General features: G+C 43.9%; 1 protein-coding gene across 1 annotated transcript; it reads left to right on the forward strand.

Annotated features, from left to right (window-relative positions):
• The first annotated feature begins 9,725 nt into the window (after positions 1 to 9,725).
• On the forward strand, positions 9,726 to 10,141 carry H3-4 (H3.4 histone, cluster member). The gene has a single exon (XM_023739041.1). The coding sequence runs from the start codon at positions 9,731 to 9,733 to the stop codon at positions 10,139 to 10,141; it is 411 nt and encodes a 136-aa protein (XP_023594809.1). The 5' UTR covers positions 9,726 to 9,730.
• The last annotated feature ends 5,069 nt before the right edge of the window (positions 10,142 to 15,210 follow it).

The following is a 15,210-nucleotide window of genomic DNA, read 5'->3' on the forward strand; positions in this document are numbered from 1 at the left end:
TCCGTATAAAAGTGGTGATTAGTTTTTCCATCTCATTAAAGAATGCTGTTGGTATTTGGATTGGGATTGCATTGTATCTGTAGATCACTTTGGGTAGAATTGACATTTTCACAATGTTGAGTCTTCCTACCCACGCATGGTATGTTTTTTCATTTATGTAGGTTTCTTTTGGTTTCTTGCAATAGTGTTTTGTAGTTTTCTTTATGTAGGTCTTTTACATCCCTGGTTAGATTTATAGCTAGGTATTTTATCTTTTTAGGGGCTATGATAAATGGTACTGTGTTCCTGACTTCCTTTTCAAAGTTCTCTTTATTGGTGTATAGGAATCCAGCTGATTTTTTATGTTGATCTTGTATCCTGCTACTCTGCTAAATCTATTAATTCCAGTAGTTTTCTTGTGGAATCTTTGGGGTTCTTTATGTAGAGTATCATATCATCTGCGAATATAGTTTTACTTCTTCCTTTCCAATTTGTATGCCCTTTCTTTTTCTCGCTTTATTGCCCTAGCTAGGACTTCCAGCACAATGTTAAATAGGAGTGGAGATAAAGGGCATCCTTGTCTTGTTCCCGTTCTCAGGAGGAATGCTTTCAGCCTCTCTCCATTGAAAATGATGTTGGCTATTGGTTTTGTATAGATGCCCTTTATTCTGTTGAGGAATTTCCCTTCTATTCTTATTTTATTGAGAATTTTTATCCGGAATAGATGTTGGGCTTTATCAAATTCCTTTTCTGCGTCAATTGAGATGATCATATGGTCTTTTCTTTTGTTCTGTTTATGTGGTGGATTACATTGATTGATTTTCTAATGTTGAACCATTCTCTCATACTTGGTATGAATCCCACTTGGTCTTGCTGAATTTTTTTTTATGTGCTGCTGAATTCTATTGGCTAGAATTTTGTCGAGAATTTTTGCATCTATGTTAATGAGAGATATTGGTTCATAATTTTTTTGTGGTGTATTTGCCTGGCTTTGATGTCAGGGTTATGCTGGCTTTATAGAATGAATTTGGGAGTATTTCTTCCTTTTGTATGTTCTGAAATAGTTTGACTAGTAGTTGTGTGAGCTGTTCTCTGAATATTTGGTGGAATTCTCCCGTGAAGCTATCCGGGCCAGGGCTTTTTTTGTTTGGTGTTTTTTTATTACCTCCTCAATCTCTTCTCTTATTATGGGTCTGGTTGGAACTTTGACCGTCTGCATCCAAAGCAAAGTCCAGTCCAGAGCAAGCCACCAATTTGCAGCAATCTTCACCAGCTCATGGTGTTAAACATCTTTCTCTTCATTCAGTTGGATTCTGGTCAGCTCAGAACTAGACATCCAAGGGTCAATGGGTACCAGCCATAGACTCAGGAGTCCACACACCTCCCTGCACTTTAGACCAGCCAGACCCTTCTCTCTCTCATCCCTAGCTCCCATGGGATACATCAGCAGGCACCAATGGAACGTGTCCAAACTCAGCTTGTCTCTTCATTGCGGCACCTTCCCCACTTCCACTCGTAAGTGGACCCAGGTGGTCACCATAGGCGAGTATACCTGGCTCCCTTTAACTTCCAGGTCCTGTCAGGGATAGATGGGCACTGACTTTTCTTGCCTCAATGTACCCAAAGGTAAACTGCTTATTTGCTTGAAATTCAAAAAGCAAAACAGTCATTTTTTTGTTTTTCTGCAGGTTCTTCCTTCAAATGCAAATCTCCAGCAGTTCTGGGTAGGTCTGCATGTCTTTTCAAACGCAAAATTCCTGGGTGGGGCTCAGGTTTTCAACCTAAGGCCCTGATACTCGATACACAGGACTACTGCATTCAAACCAACAGCCGGTGTTTCTTTCAGGCAAATCCCCTTTTAGCATATTCAATGAAGTACTGGCTGGAGGCAGAGTTACATACTCTCTGTTATCTGTAATACCCAATATTCAATTCTATCACACATTTAGGTCTGCTTTACAACACTACTTAGGAGAAACATTCAGTATCCATAGTACATTCAAATAAATGCATAACTCTTTTTAAAAACATTCCAGTTTCTTCTTCTCCACTCCTTGACTATCTTTCCATTCCTATGCATGTGGCCTCTGGCTGGGTGGGCCCAGGAGACCTGGCCTCCTATCAGTCATCTTGCTTATCTGGCCTGGCTTTCCTCCCCAGCCACTCCAGATGTGCTTTTCTCCCCTCAGCTGCAGCATAACAGCTCTTACTTTCCTTTCAGCCATTACAGATAACAACAACCAAAGTAACCAAAAATTTCACTTCCCAAGCCTCTTCATTCTGTCTCTTCCTAGATCCCATGCTTTCATGAGTCTGGAGCCATTGCAACGATCCCTGATTCTGACACCAACTGTAAAAATGGAGTTTTGGAGGTGTCTGACCTCCTCAGACTTCACAAGGAGAAGGAGAATCAGGATCAACAGCCCAAGGCTGGTTCCTATGAGGCTGAGGTCAGACATACCTTCACCCTTTTGACCAATCCTGACACCAACCATCCCTCCCACAGCACTCTCTACTTCTCTGCTGGGTTCCATAGTTCATTGTAATGGCCACACAGAACTCACAGATCATACTCATTATTATGGGGTTATTTGGGAAGTGACAGGTTACAGTTCAGGTTCAGGAATGCTCAGGATACAGTTCTTCAATCAGGACAGCCTAGATCAGGACAGCCTAACCTCCACTGTGCCCCCAGGCCCGCTTCTCCCTAAGCCTTGGCGCCTGCCTAACCTGTGGCCCCTCCCTAACCCTTGGCCCCTCAGCCTGGTCTCTGCTCTACTTAGCTAAGTATTATAAAGCTCTTTTAGCTCTGCCGGTAAGTGCCCAGAGGCACCCCACTCACCAGCAAACCTTGGCCCAAAGGCACTCAGCTCTCTTGCTCCATTGGCCAGGAATTCCACTGCACAGTCTCCTGCTGGCCTCTTGCTGATCTCCTGGTCCTGCTGTCTCTCTGCCTCTCTGTCTTCCATGTTACAGCTCCTCTCTCTCAGTGTCTCCCTTTAAGTCTAGTGGGATGGAAAAACTCACCAATCCCTTCATTAGGGTTCCATACACCTTATTTGCATGGTCCCACCCCCACAAGGTTGCCATGCACCTCATTTACATTATGAGCAAGCTATCCAATTCCATTGGTGGGCCATGAGCACCTCATTTGCATAATACCACCTAGTCATTTGGTGGGAGTTACAAAGACTATGGCTGAAACAAAAACTAAACCTATTACCCTCAAGTCGATTCCGACTCATAGATACACTAGAAGACACAGGGTTTCCAAGCAGTAGCTGGTGAGTTTGAACTGCTGACCTTTTGGTTAGTAGCCATAGTTCTTAACCACTGAGCCACCAGGGCCATATTAAGTAATTCACTGCACAGCAGGTGGTTATTGACTACTCTTTTCTATCTAGAAAAGACAAATTTACAATGTGCAGAGCAGCTCCTGGTGAAAAAAAACAAGTCAGTACTTTTGTAATTTTGGGTTCATGGGTAAGAGAAGTCCCTTGAAATCAAAATAAGATGTTGATTATTAAATTTTATTCACAAACAGTGCAGACAGGTAACGTGCTTGGCTACTAACCAAAAAGTTGGAGGTTCCAGTCCACCCAGAAGCACCTCAGAAGAAAGCCCTGGTGATCTACTTCCGAAAAATCAGCTATTGAAAAACCATATGGAACACAGTTCTACTCTGACACGCATGGGGTCACCATGAGTTGAAATCGACACTACAGGAACTGTTTCGTTTTTGTTTTCTATTTATATGGCTTACATTTAAATTATGGCTTAGGTATATCTAACATTGGATTGAATTAAAGAGCACATTTAAATAAATACTGCCAGTTTAACTCTCTAAGTGGATATCACAGCCATAGGATGTCAGCCAATGAAACACAAATACCAATCTCCAGTGGGCCTTCAAAAAGTACCCCCAAAGATCTCCTGAATAAAAGTAGGGTTACTCACAAGAATGCAAGGACTTTCCACCAATGAGAAATCTGTAAATACGACTCGCAACACTGATTTAAAAAAAAAAAAACCCAAACAACACAATAGTTAATAAAGAGTATTTTTGGATAGTTATCCTTTTTCAGTAAATAGTAAATTTATGGCAAAATAACAATAAATTAATTCCTTATCCTGATAAAACAAGCAACTCTCAAACAAAAACCCCGTATCATCTGTGGTGGTGAAATACATCATCCCGTAACTCAGAAATGTGACAAGAAGTCCATATTCACCTCCAGTATTAATTTTATTTTGGAATATTAGAGAATGTACTAGAAGTATTTCACTATTAAAAAAAAAAGTATGGGCAAATGGAACACGTTTCAAATTATTTGGTTGTAGTTCGCAGTGTTTCCAAAGTGCATCTCTGTTCCAGCAGCGTTGTAACACTTCAGAATTTAGCAATGCAAATTAGTGGACCCACCCCAGGCCCAGGAGTCCCTGGGTAGTGCAGAGTTTAAGCACTGGACTACTAGATAAAAGGCTGGCGATTCAAAGCCACCCACAGGCACCTAGGAAGACAGGCCTGGTGATCTGCTTCTGATCTTCTACGCTGCTCACATGGAGTCGTTATGAGTCAAAATGATTCCATAGCAACTAACAACAACAACAAAATTTTAAAGACCCTTATATAGTCTCTTTTATAAGTGAGAAATCTTATTTTTATTTTTTTACATAATCAAGAACATAATAAAGTCAACATAAACCATAAAAAGGTTATTTTGGCAAAACCCAGAATTTTTGCTATCTAGGCAGATTACGGAGCCCTGGTGGCACAGTGGTTAAGAGCTTGCCTGCTAACCAAAAGGTTGGCGGTTTGAATCTACCAGCCACTCCTTGGAAATCCTATGGGGCAGTTCTAATCTGTTCTGTAGGGTCGCTATGAGCCAGAATTGACCTGACGGCAATGAGTTTGTTTTTTTTTTTGGGTTAGGCAGATTATACAGAAGGTAAAGAATAATCTTTTACAACTTCTTATTAAGAGCAGACCAATAATCTAAGAAAGTCTCGTCATTTTAACGCACAGAAAGCCAAACTGTCGTTTTGCGTCGGTACAATATTTGATACTAAAGGAAGTACAAGGTCTTTTTAGAAAAAATCTTACATATAAACCCAACAAAACTGAGCCAGCTTTTGCCAAAGCAAATAAAATACCCTTTCTGGGAACCACCTGGTGGTGCAGTGGTTAAGCATCAGGCTGCTGACCAAAAGGTTGGCAGTTCAAATCCACCAGCTGCTCCTTGGAAACCTATGGGGCCGTAGGGTTGCTATAGGGTCGCTATGCGTCAAAATTGACTCAATGGCAACAATTTTTTGTGTTTTTTTTTTTAAATATACATTCAGTTTTTGTCCTTCACTATCTCCTTTCTCATTCTGGAACAACCAATCATTTTGCTTTGGGACAAATCTTCTTTTTTCCCCTTAATAAACAAAAACCCATTTCATTGCCTTGCATACAAAGTTGTACCTGTTACTGTTGCTTCGAATAGAGTCTCATCGGTATATAATAATTATAACTTTTAACCAAAGTAACTTCTGTTTCACAGAGAAAACTGGCGAGTGGGAAACTGTGAATGTTACTCACCAGTATCTTTGTGGTCCAGCAGAGCTCAGAACACCCGACTTTCTACAGCCAGACTCACCCTTCATACCCGTACAAGGGGCACAGTGAACACCCTCATTAGCAGACCCAGTGGTGTAGTCTTTCTGTAGCATACAAAAAGAAGCAAAAGCATGTAAACTTAGAATTATCCTTAGTAATCAGCAGTTCGGTATTTCCTTACTTAAAAATGATCTAGGTATCTAGTGGCTATCCACTAATTAACTCAGTTTAGTATCAGTCTCAATTAGTTTTCTATTGCTGCTGTAACAAATTACTACAAATTTAGGGGTGTGGAACAACACAAATTTATTATCTTACAATTCTGGAGGTCAGAAGCCTGAAATGGTCTCACTGGGCTAAAACCGAGGTGTAGAAGGGCTGCCTTCCTTCTGGAGGCTCTAGGGGAGAATCTGATTCCTTGCCTCTTCAAACTTCGAGAGCCACCTATACTCCTAGTCGGTGGCCCATTCTTCTACCTTCAAGGCCGGCAACGGTGGGTTCAGTCTTCCTCACCACGTATCACTCTGAGCCCCTCTTTTTCCTCCCCTTTCCACTTTTCGCACTTTGTGATTACACCGAGCCCACCCAGATCATCCAGCATCCTTTTTCATCAAGTGGATTCTGACTCATGGCAACCCCATGTGTTACAGAGTAGAACTGTTCTGTAGGGGTTTTTTTTTTTTTTTTGCTGTAATCTTTATGGAAGCAGGTTGCCAGGCCTTTCTTCTGCAACAGCTGGTGGATTTGAACCACCAACTTTTCGGTTGGTGGTTGAGTGCAAACCATTTGCTCCACCCAGACTCCTAATTCAGCATAACCTCCCCATTTTAAGGTCAGTTAATTAACAACTTTGGTTCCATCTGCTACCTTTGTCATGTAATCTAATCCAGGGACTAGGACGTGAATATTCTGCCGACCACACAGTCTAAGGTTTTAAGTTATCGAAACACCTTGGAAATTGTTTTCAAGTTGGCATACTACAAAACATAATTGCTGTTGAAGTAAAATTTTGTCAGAATAATAAATAAACTTGGTTAAATACAAGATTATATTTTTCATAACCTTAAACAATGTGTAAAGGTAATGCTAGTTTATTTGATTAGTAAACCTATATGTTTAGGAGGAACATGACCAAGTAAAATATGTATGCTTGTATTATATGTAACAATGATGAATCAGAGAAGACATAGCTGTTTTTATTAAACCAAAATTATTAAAACTGTCTCGTTTGCCAAGGATTTACCTAACTTATTTGAACTTGAATTCTTAAAATGTTTCTGAGTTGGTTTCTGTAAGAATGCTTTTAAAAAAAATCTAGCTCATCAAAAGTCTTATAAGTTCAGTTTTTTTTATTTTCTGGGAATTTTGAAAATGTTCTATTTACTTATATAAATAGAACATTTAGTTGTCTCTATAAAGCAATGAAAATAGAGCTTTTTAATTTAAGAGATTTGATAAACGCATTTGTTAATACCGTCGGAGGTGGGGAACATACTGAAAAATGAGACATAAAAGATCTTTCTGTTACAGACACAGTGACAAGCAGACACAGAGAGCAGAAAAGCTTACAGCTTCAAATCTAAAATTTCAGCCATGGATCAAGGGTAAATTCAGGAATACAAAACTCAGCTGTGGAGTTAGTCCTTTCCCTGTGGTACAAAATTCTTAACTGATTTGAGCTCAAAATAGACAAAAACAGAAAACACTAAAAAACCAAGATTCTCTGATGTCTCTCAACAGAGTAGATCTCAATAAACCATTACTCCATGTACAGAGATCATCAGATGCTCATACCATAAAACAAATTCCCAACGGAGAATAACTTAACAGTCAAAAACAAACATAAAATTTGTACAGAAAAAAAAAAAAGAGAAACGGAATCAGCAAAGTTCTGTTGATGCTTTGAGTTCACCTCTGGAACAAAGAAAGGACACCCCTGGGCCTAGATCACCCTCAGGGTGCACTTGTCTATGACAAAGTTTACCTGGCTCTCATAGGCAATCCATTGGGTGTCTTGGTGGAAGACCTTCAAAACTGTTAAAAGGTAAACAGTCAACATTCCTGTCAGAATGACACTTGCAGAGCTGGTTGTTTAACATTTAATAACATACAGGTGGAGGTGAGCCAAGAGGTTGGTGTGTCAGAAGCCAAGACAAGATGTTTTAAGATGAAGAGAGAGATTAGTTGTGTTACACGCTGCCAAGATCTCACCACCAGGAGGTCTTCAGGGACCTTGCCATTTCTGTCAAGTTTCTGTGGCATGCTGGGGGAGAAAGTCTGCTAAGAGAGGATTCAAGCGAAAATGGGAAGACGGGACTAAGAGTCTTATAAGCAAGACTTTTGAGGCGTTTACTGTAAAGGGGGTCAGAGACATGGGGTATCAGTTGGAGGGGTGTATTGAGTCAAGACAAGAAGAGTTTTTCCTCTAATAACTTCAAATGCTAATATAACTGTTTGTTAGCTTCTAGAGCCTTGAGAGGCTACATCTCATAGTCACTTCATATAATACACTGTGCATCTTACCCAAAAGGAGTACTCACTCCTGTAAAAATCCTGCCTCCACCTTTACAGGGAGCTCATAAAAGTCAAGATAGACCCAGTCTTGCTGTTACCCAAGCTAAGGAGAAAAACAAGTTTTTAAATTTGAAAAATTACAGCCTGTGTGTTTGCTCATGAGAATCATCCTCTAGAAAAGGGAAAATTAATGATGAACAAGCCCAACCAGGTATAATTCCAAAATCTCAAAGAACTTTAAACAAAATATTAACCGCTCTTTATTTCCTTAGTTGTACAAACAAACACAAGTGAGCAATGAGATCAGTGAAAAGGCTTTCTAGATGAGGAGTGCTTCCCTCAGACAGTGGCGTGGGAGCCGCACAGTGCGGGCCTTGCACAGAACACACACACCCTTATCTGTAGAACGTCCTGGACAAGCCAACACCTTGCGGGGAACGTTTGTATCCGAAACTCTTGAATTTACAGAGGAAATACCTCCTCTTGGGAAATTCTTTTTCAGGGATGTTTTTCTCCAGCCTTGGTTCCTCTGCGGGTAGAAACCCAAAGGAACTCAGCCAGAGATCAGGAAAACAAACAGCTTTGCATGTCACATAGATGACGGTATCCAGTCCTGCTGAGGGAGGTGGGCGGATGCAGGGCTGGCGCACATTGTTGGGGTTCGTTGCCGTGGGGTGGACTCCCACTCTTGGTGACTCCATGTGTGCAGAGCACAACTGCTCCATAGGGTTTTCGAAGCTCTGACCTTTGGGAAGCAGATCGCCAGGCATTCCTTCTGAGGTGCCTCTAGGGGCGGGTTCAGACTGCTAACCTTTCGGCTAGGAGGCAAGCAGATCACCAGGGACGCCCCCTAATGCCGTCTTTTTTTGTTTGTTCAGTGTTGCTGCTCAAAGCCCCTGAGACTCACCGCAAAACGAAAGCTCTTCTGACTGGAAAAGGTGAGGCTCAGATACGGGCACGCTCTGAGAGGGCTGGCTCAAGTCGGGGTCCCGTGAAACAGAAAGGCTCTGCAGCTCCCGAGCCCCGCGCTGGAAGATCAGGGCGAGAGCCTGGTGATACCCCGAGATCCGCACCACAGACCCTCGGGACTGACTGGCAGGTCTGGAGAGAACTTGTCCGAGCTCCCCGTCCGGGAAGGCCGGAGAACCTGAACCTGGCACACTCAGGCACCATGAGCGACCCTCCTCTGGCCCTGACATGGGAAGGGAGGCAGCCATGCTGTGTAACAGCCAGGCAAAGGCCGACTGTGGAAACATTCGGTTCTAGAAGGTTCTCCCCGCCACAGCCGAGGGGGAGGTGAGCGGACGGGGTGAGGGGGACGCGCTGACAGGAAAGGAGCGTGTGTGGGGTAGAAAGAAGACTTCGGAGCACCGAGGCCCCACACCACACTCCCTTCTCCGCCGGAATACGGGTTATGAGCCAACAGGAGAAGGGTGAACGCGCAACAGCGGCCGGAACACAGAAAGGCTGGAAGGCAGGCGGAGGACCACCCCAGCCAATCACAATGCAGCATTCCATCACGCAATCTTGCGTAGACCTCTCATCCAATCGGAACGCAGCGGCCTCTATAAATACACCTGCTCAGGCCGTTGTGGACAGTCGGTTGAGGACCGGCTGAGGTGTGAGGGAGTGGTCATGGCTCGTACCAAGCAAACGGCGCGCAAGTCAACGGGCGGGAAAGCCCCTCGCAAGCAGCTGGCCACTAAAGTGGCCCGAAAGAGCGCCCCGGCGACCGGAGGCGTCAAGAAGCCTCACCGCTACCGGCCGGGCACCGTAGCGCTGCGCGAGATCCGCCGCTACCAGAAGTCCACGGAGCTGCTGATCCGCAAGCTGCCCTTCCAGCGGCTGGTGCGCGAGATCGCGCAGGACTTCAAGACCGACCTGCGCTTCCAGAGCTCGGCCGTGATGGCGCTGCAGGAGGCGTGCGAGTCCTACCTCGTGGGGCTGTTTGAGGACACCAACCTGTGCGCCATCCACGCCAAGCGCGTCACCATCATGCCCAAGGACATCCAGCTCGCGCGCCGCATCCGCGGGGAGCGGGCCTAAGGCCTGGCACAGGCGTAAAAGGTTGTGCCTCTGTTAAACCAAAGGCTCTTTTCAGAGCCATCCACGTCCTCTGAAAAAGTTGCTGTAAAAATCTTGGAGTGTTCTACATTAGCAGCTTGTATTTATGCTGGTCCGAGCCCTGGTGGTGCAGCGGTTAAAAGCACAGCTGCTAATCAAAAGGTCAGCGGTTCGAATCCACCAGCTGCTTCTTGGAAATTATGGGGCAGTGTTACTTCTGACTAGATCACATCACATGCTGGGTCTGACAATGAGAGACGTGCCAGAGCCCTCCCACTGTGGTGTGTAATAGCCAGGCAAAGGAAGCAAATATGAAATACTGGGTGCCAAAGAGGAGTGGGAAAGAGGGAGACGGCCCTCATCCATAATTTCCATCGGTTGTGTTCCCCCACCCGAAATAAACATGACCAAAGTGAAAACAGCGCTATACAAAGGCAGCTTCAAGCTAGTGCCCCATATTGCCATCCCTAAGCCTTCCTACAGAGAAAACGGGTCAAAGCCTCTGGTATCAGGGATAAGGCAGGCACGAGTTCTGATTTCCTTGGCCACTGGAGATAGAATGCAAGACTCATCATGTTCACAGCAGCCAGGACTTAGCGACATCCTGATCATCAACCAAACCCACAGCTCGGATTCTTTTGTTAAAATAAATCTGTTTAATAATAGGCGATTGGGATTGGTACTTTCAGTTTTGACAATCAGTTTGAGGAAAAATCATTTGGTGTGATAAGCAGTAAAATCAGGACCTAACCCCTTGGCCACCTATCGAGTTTGGGGGGGGGTCCCCTTTTTAAAAAAAAATCAGAAACCTATCTACAGTGACTGAGCAGATCCAGGCTGAAATCATTTAATATTCCATTATTAGAATATTAATATTGCAAGTCATAAGGTATGCCTGGACTCAAGGGGTTGGAAATGGATTCCACTTTTCAGGAGAAAAAGCTGCCAGATTTCATCACAAAGGGCGTAGATAGAGGGAGGGGTGGAAACGTGGTCATTTTTCTAATCTACCACAAGCTGATTCTTCTTTTCAGAAGCTGTGAATGGTTTTCCACTTCTCAGGTACGATGTTATGCAGTGTGGCAGGCCCATCTCTTCGAAGGCTACCTACCCCCAATGATTCCCACCTCGTGGAATTCACACCCTTGTGTAGGTGAGGATGGGCTGCATCCAGTGACTCACTTGTAAGGAAAAAATACAGCAAAACAATGGGATATCACTTCGGATATTAGGTTACCTGTGGCTTTCTGGCTCTCTCTCTCTCTCCCCGCGGGAGCGAGTCAGTGCCGTTGTCACCACTACAGAAGAGGCCCACATAGCGTGACAAGGAACTGAGGCCCCTGGTGCCACAGCCCGTGGAGGAAGCATAGCCTGCCAAAAAGCAGGTGAGTGAGCGGAGAAGCAGATCTTCCAGCCCTGACAAGTCTTGAGCTGAGCACAACCTCATGAGAAACAAGAGCCAGAGGACCAGCTGAGCGGCCTCCAGATTCCTGCCCCACAGAAACTGTGAAATAACAAGCGTTTGTTGTTTTCAGCCACTGTACAGCAATAGTACCTAATACTATTACATAATAGTGTTACATAATAGTACATAATACACCCAGTCATCAGAATTTATCTATTTCCTTTCCTCATTCACTCATATTCCATGTATCTATCCATCTCACTTTTATTTATTTATTCGTATTTTAATTTATTTATTTGGCTCCTCTGCTAAATGCCAGGCATGGTTTTAGGTCCTGGGAACACAAAGATGTCTTTGCCCTTCTCCTCAAGGAGCCACCAACGTAGTGGGGCAGAGACAGACCAATAACTACCCTACAGTGTGTGAAGTACCACCTACAGAGAGGGCTGTATGAAGTGCCGGGAAAGCGTGGGGTGGGGGGAGAAGCTCTGTTGGATTTGTCTGGATCATTGTTTCCAAGGGTACGACTTCAGTTATTCCTTTAACTGCTCTGGTGCGACTCGTCCCATGGCCCACCTGTGTCTGTTGCTCGCTAAAGGGTGGGTGGGGACGGTGATTGATGGGATGACCTGGGAGAGAGTTTGACCACTATGAGGGAGAAAGGAGCGTGTTAAGCAGGATTTCAACTCTTTGTTTTCACCCAGATGTACTTATGGGAAGGCATTGGTTCTCACTATGCCAAAAGGGAGATTTTTTGAAAATACTGTAGAGTTCAGTGAAAAGGCCATAGAACTTCCTTAGTTACCCAGCAAATTGAAGAATCATGTTAGCAACCCTGGGTAACAGTGGCCAGAGTGTTTTTGTTTTGTTTTTATTGTAAAAATGTATATAACACAACATTTGCCAATTTAACATTTCGGGGGTGTACAATTCTGTGATATCAGTTACATTAATCATGTTCTATAACCATCACCCATAATCGTCGCCAAATTTCCCTTCACCATAAACAGATGCTCACTGCTTCCTAAACAATGGCTCCCCTTCTCCTCCCTCCTGCCCCTGGTAACCACTAATAAACTTTGATCTCTATACATTTGCCTATTCTTGGTATTTCATATAAGTGAGATCGTACAACATTTGTCCTTTTGGGATTGATTTATTTCACTGAGCAGAAGGGTTTCAAGGTTCATCCACTTTGTAGCATGGATCAGGTCTTCATTTCTCCTCGTGGCTGAGTGGTATTCCATTGCACAGGGTCTTAGTCATCTAGTGCTGCTATAACAGAAATACCACAAGTGGTTGGCTTTAACAAAGAGAAGTTTATTTCCTCACAGTAAATAGGCTAAAAGTCCAAATTCAGGACATCAGCTCCAGAGGAAGACTTTCTCTCTCTGTTGGCCTTCTTCTCATCAGTGTCCCCCTGACTAGGAGCTTCTCTGTGTGTGGACGCACAGGGACCCCAGGTCCAAAGGACGCGCTCTGCTCCTGGCACTGCTTTCTTGGTGGTATGAGGTCCCCCTGTCTCTCTGCTCACTTCTCCCTTTTATATCTCAAGAGATTACCTCAGGACACAATCCAATCTTGTAGACTGAGTCCTGCCTTGCTAACACAACTGCCGCCCATCCTCCCTTATTAACATCATAGAGGCAGGATTTACAACATATAGGAAAATCACACAATACTGGGAATCATGGCCCAGCCAAACAGATACACACATTTTTGGGGGGACATAATTCAATCCATGACACACAGCGTGATGTTTTGAAGATCTCATGGATTGAGGGATAAAGCAGGTAAACTGAGGCACCCAAGCTCATGCAGGTACTACTTGAGTTCATTTTCTGTTGCTGCTGTAACAAATTACCACAATCTGGGGGCTGAGAGGAAACCCCTGGGTGGTGCAAGACACTCAGCTGCTAGCTGAAAGATTGGAGGTTTGAGTCCACCTAGAGACACCTCAGAAGAAAGTCCTGGCAACGTACTTGTGAAAAATCAACCACTGAAAACCTTATGGAGCACACATGAGTCGCTGTAGGTCGGAATCGACTTGACTGACGCTGGCTAGGAGAGGGACTTAGAACAACAGACATTTATCCCATCACACGATTGGATATCATCTCAAACTTCTGGAAGCCAGAAGTTTGAAATAAAATAAAGTAGCACAGCAAATTAACAATATTATGAACATTCTACAGTTATTTTCTCTTCTTTAGAAAATCTCACCACCAACATGAATATAATAATCTACCCATAAAAAATTTCTCTAGGCAGGTCCCATCCTTTCTGCTCAGTTCAGCGCGTGTTTTTTTGTATGAGCACCTTATTTCTTTCTCCTCATCCTTTCTGCAGTGTTATTAACATTGTGAGATCCAACCAGTTCTGGTGGTTAGGGCCGGGGGGAGAAGTACTGCATTGGCAGTTGGCGTCAGAACAGAAACGGAACAATTGAATTGGATGAATTGATTCAATTTAGTTGATGTCAGAGAAGTGGGATATGCTAGAACAACCCTGATTCACAGAAACATGTGATTTGGGTAGAGAAAGGACGAAAGGGCGGGGGATGAAGAACCTTTGATCCCTGAATGCCTACTAGTCACCCATGATATGAAACTCCAGCTGCGCTGTGATCCATTACTAATTGTAGGAGTTACCAGTGGAATTTAGAACTGGTGTGTCATGGATTGAGTTATGTCCCCCAAAAAATGTATCAATCTGGCTGGGCCATGATTCCCAGTATTGTGTGGTTGTCCTCTATTTTGTGATTGTAATTTTATGTTAAAGAGGATTCGTGTGGGATTGTAACACCTTTACCCATGTCACATCCCTGATCCGATGTAAAGGGAGTTTCTCTGGGGTGTGGGCTGCACCACTTTTTATCTTACAAGAGATAAAAGCAAAGGGAAGCGAGCAGAGAGTGGGACCTCATATGACAAAGAAAGCAGTGCCAGGAGCAGAGCTCCTCCTTTGGACCCAGGGTCCCTGCGCGGAGAAGCTCCTAGTCCGGGGGAAGATTGATGAGAAGGCCGGCAGAGAGAAAAAGCCTTCCCCTGGAGCTGACGCCCAGAATTTGGACTTTTAGTCTACTTTACTGGGAAGAAATAAATTTGTCTTTGTTAGAGCCATCCACTCGTGGTATTTCTGTTACAGCAACACTAAATGACTAAGACATAGTGGTAGATCCAACTCCTGAGGAGTTGGCTTATTAGATGCTTAAGGAAATGCAGAATAATAAGAAACATGCTAAGTATGCAATCTCTTGGTTATTGTCATCTGTAACAGCTAAAACAAACAAAAAAACCCAAACCCGTTGCCTTCGAGTCAATTCTGACTCATAGCAACCCTATAGGACAGAGTAGAACTGTCTCATAGGGTTTCCAAGGAGTGGCTGGTGGATTCAAACTGCCGACCTTTTGGTTAGCAGCCTGAGTTCTTAAACACTGCGCCACCAGGGCTCTGTAACAGCTAAAATGAACGCGAGAGAATGTGCATGGGTGGATCCTGATGCCGAGCCACGCTCAGATTTTCGGTCTGAGCTATGACTGCCAGCCTCAGGGCTGCTCCAAAGGTGGAAAAGTTTGTGTACAAATGGAGAGAAGGAGAATAGTAGCTGAGGACAAAGGAATGTATAAATCGTTAGGGAATTCCA

Source organism: Trichechus manatus, unplaced genomic scaffold (assembly GCF_000243295.1).
Source record: "Trichechus manatus latirostris isolate Lorelei unplaced genomic scaffold, TriManLat1.0 scaffold00128, whole genome shotgun sequence".
Classification (NCBI taxonomy): Eukaryota; Metazoa; Chordata; class Mammalia; order Sirenia; family Trichechidae; genus Trichechus; species Trichechus manatus.